Genomic DNA, 3,717 nt, shown 5'->3' on the forward strand with positions numbered 1-3,717 from the left:
AGGAGGGGGTCGTCCTGGCCGGTAGCTGGCCCGGGGAAGGCGTGGGAGTGGAGACGACGATGTCCGAGTAGTCGGGGCACAGCAGCTCCGCCCGGACAGCCCGCATGTCGCTCTGGGCAAACTTCTTCGGGGACTCGCAGATAACCTGGTCCACCAGGACACCGGTGTTGAGCTGCTCCAGCCACAGCTTCATGCCCACCACGTCGCAGGTGCAGTCCCAGGGGTTCTCGTGCAGGTCGATCTGCAGCAGGGATTTCAGCTGGTCCAGCACCCCGCTCACTGGCAGGGGGGGATCCGCAGGCTCAGCCTGTAGAGAGACAGACCAGAAAAAATGTTCCCCGGCAAAGACCTCAGCAGATTGTTGTTCAAAAACAAGAGCTGAAGGTTGGGGACAGGCTCAAAGGTGCCCGCCTCTATCTCCCGGATGACATTGTACTGCAGGAAGAGGTACTGCAGGCTCTGCAGCCCATAGAACAGCTCTGGGCTCAGCCGCTCGATCCTGTTCCCATTCAGGTACAGCCTTCGCAAATTAGTTAAATCCCCAAAAGCCCGGTCCTGAATGACCGAGATCCGATTATTGCCCAGATGCAGCAAATCCAGCCCAGTGGCCTCCACAAAATCTGCCCTGCGTACCAGAGCAATGTAGTTTTCAGTCAGATACATCTTTTTAGGATTATAGGGTTTGGGTTGCAGTTCAGAAATGCTCTCAATCTTCCTCTCCTGACAATTGACATTGAGGCCCAGGTCAGAAATCTGCAAGTTGCAAGTGCAAGCAGTGGGGCACTCCAAAGGCACCGGGGATTTGGTCTGGTAGGCAATGCTGGGGCCATAGTTGCTGTATCCCAGGTCTTTCGAGGGCAAGCGTGAGGTGGGGCGCACCCTCGTCTTGTTGGGTTGGCGGGTCCCTTTGGGAGGCTTCAAAGGAGATTTGTAAACAGCTGAAGAAGAAGTGGCCACGGAGTTGACCGAAGCTGGGGTAGTGTGGAAATACCCTGTGGTGCTTAATGGTGTCTGCGGTCTCATTTCATAATCCGAGATGAGCCTCCTAGGGCAAAGCTCCTGTTTGGAGACTTCATCTAAGTCTCGACCATGTAAGCGGAAAGGGGTCTCACAAACCACATCTCCCACCAGAGCAGAGTAGGAGATACTGTCCAGCCAATCCTTTAGAGCAATCAACTCACAGGAGCAATTCCAGGGGTTTTCCTCCAGCTGCAGCTCCACCACTTTATCCATGTGCTGCAAAAGACCCATATAGGGCAACAGCTTCAGCCTGTTACCCCTCAGATCCAGGTGAGTTAAGGGCACAAAGCGGAAAAGGTTGTTGGGCAAACTGGAGAGGAGGTTATCATTGAGAATCAGCACCTGCAGCAAATGCAGTTTGCTGAAGGCATTGGGTTCAATGACACTAATGTAATTATAATCAACCTGTAGGTATTCCAAACTCTCCAGCCCAAGGAAAGTATCATCTCGTAAAAGTTCCAGCTTGTTATTGTTCAAGTGCAGCCTCCTTAAACCTCTCAGACCATGAAAGGCCCCTGTTTCGATATCTTGTATGTCATTGCTCCCCAGATGCAAAATCGAAGCCCCTGTGTAATTGACAAACTGGTTCGGGTACAGCCTGTTTAAAAGGTTCCCAGACAACAAGAGGTGGTAGACAGGGAACCTTGGAGGACTGATCTCAAAAAGGCTGATGATCCCTCTGTTTTCACAGCTTACTGTTAAGATACTGTCCTTCTCCTCACAAGGACATGCATTATCACAGATTTCCCCATAATATTCGATGCTTTCTGCCCATGAAAGGACTAGCGATGTTAAAACAAATGCGATCGTCTGCAGCATCCAGATATGCATTTTTTTGTTGAGGTCCTGTTCCAAAGTTACTGTAGAGTAGCAAGCGTACATTTTATTTCCTGTAAGGGTAAGGAGAAAAAAAAAAGCAGCATAATAACAGAGCCCCATAAAATGTAAAATGGACACAAAGTTTATATATATTCTTCAGTGGGGTAGAGAACAGATTGTTAATAAAAAAAAAAACAAAAACAAAAACAAAAACAAAAACAAAACCAAACCCCTCTTGCCACTTCTAATTCCCACACTTTCGAAAACTGGATGACATGCATTGATTAAAAGGTTGATGGGCAACTCCTAGTGAGTCAAATGCCTGTGGTGTTTAAAAAGGTGAGGTCACAGTAGGAATTGTTCTGGTTCTGTTCCTGTGGGATGCATTTCAATGCTTCCTTGGATTTATTTTCACAACCAGCCCCATAAATATACATAAAATGGCTGTCAGTTCAGTTTCATGGTTCTAATTTAGGAGAAAAGAAGCACCATTTTATGAGGTTTCCCACTCCCCTATTACCCAGCTCCCCGTTCCCTTCAGAACCCCCTCAGTGAACAGCGCACCAAGGTCTTCCCCTCCTTCTACCTTGATTTTTAACCGATGGTGGAAATGCCATGATAGGAATCCAAACAAAAATGCTCAGTGCTGAAAACGGCAGCTTGATTCAACAGAGAGAGTACTGACACATTCTCCACATCACCCGTTTCTTAAAACTCTGTTTTTCTTTCTATCTATACAAAGCACACACCCACCCACACAGACATCACATACACACACTTGAGCGTGCGCGCGCGCGCGCACACACACACACACACACACACACACACTCTGCCTGACTTTTGTGGCAGAATTATTCAGTAATGAAATTAAATAAGTTAACCTCCTACTTCAGTGCACTTAACAGCTCTCTTCAGCGAGAGAAATTTTGTATCATTTTAATTGATTTTAGGATCACAGACACCCCCTCCCCCGACCCCGAGTTATGTACAATGTAACAGAGCTGACTGTCAAGCAGAGGTCTTCAGTTCTTTCACACACACACACACACACACACACACACACACACTCTTAAAGGAAACGTTTTAACCACTCACACAAAATTTGTAAAAAATGCAAAACATGCAAATCATCTTCAGAGTCTCGGCCATATCTGACATATCGCTTATTCCCAACATTCTCCAAAACTAGCCTGATAGAAGTGGAGAGATCTAAATAGGTCTCACGAAAATATCACATTGCCAACACTCCAAGCATCAGAGTTACTGATTATAAGCAGCGATGGCTGTCAGTACTCTTCATCCTTTAGGGGAGAAGACACCTAGGCTGATTAAAAACCAAGGGGTGTGGAAGGGAAACCCTACTATTGACCTACGTCAGTAATTAAATACCTGAATTTCACCTAGCTGGCAACAAATCCCATTTCCATTTCTTCTTGCAGTCTTTCTGACTCCTTGTGGCTTTCTTCTACTTCTACTAGTCTAAAAGCAATACGAATAGGGAAAATAAATGCATTGTGTGTGTCGGTAGGGGAAGACTAATAAATCATCCAGGCTTAAAAGCTGTGATCTTGGAGCAGGCTTGCATTTTCTATCGTCCACCTCGGAGCTCCAATCCTCATGCCATAACTCTGGTTTGGAGGAACGCATCCTAAAAACCGGCAAGTCTCAGTACTGCAAGACATCTCCTGTGGCATCAGGTTCAAGGCTGCAAATCTAGCACTTGCAGCAAAGGCAGTCATGCAGCAAGAAATCGGAAGTCTCGGCGAATCTCTCTTTAATTCTGACCAGATGTCAACTGGATAGGAATTACTCAAAACAAGAGGCTTCACTGCATAAAGGCAGCAGAAATCTTACTGAAAGGCATGTATCTAGCATATT

The 3,717-nt window shown here is 46.6% G+C and overlaps 1 protein-coding gene across 1 annotated transcript; it reads right to left on the reverse strand.

Moving 5' to 3' along the window:
• Positions 1-7: 7 nt before the first annotated feature.
• On the reverse strand, positions 8-1,902 carry SLITRK5 (SLIT and NTRK-like family, member 5; the record flags this gene model as incomplete). Its single annotated transcript, XM_010191632.1, is given in 2 exon segments — positions 8-294; positions 297-1,902. Coding segments are annotated over 2 exon segments (1,893 nt in total), but the record flags the coding sequence as incomplete, so codon positions are not given.
• Between the last annotated feature and the right edge of the window lie 1,815 nt (positions 1,903-3,717).

Source organism: Mesitornis unicolor, unplaced genomic scaffold, assembly GCF_000695765.1.
Source record: "Mesitornis unicolor isolate BGI_N332 unplaced genomic scaffold, ASM69576v1 scaffold47469, whole genome shotgun sequence".
NCBI lineage: Eukaryota > Metazoa > Chordata > Aves > Mesitornithiformes > Mesitornithidae > Mesitornis > Mesitornis unicolor.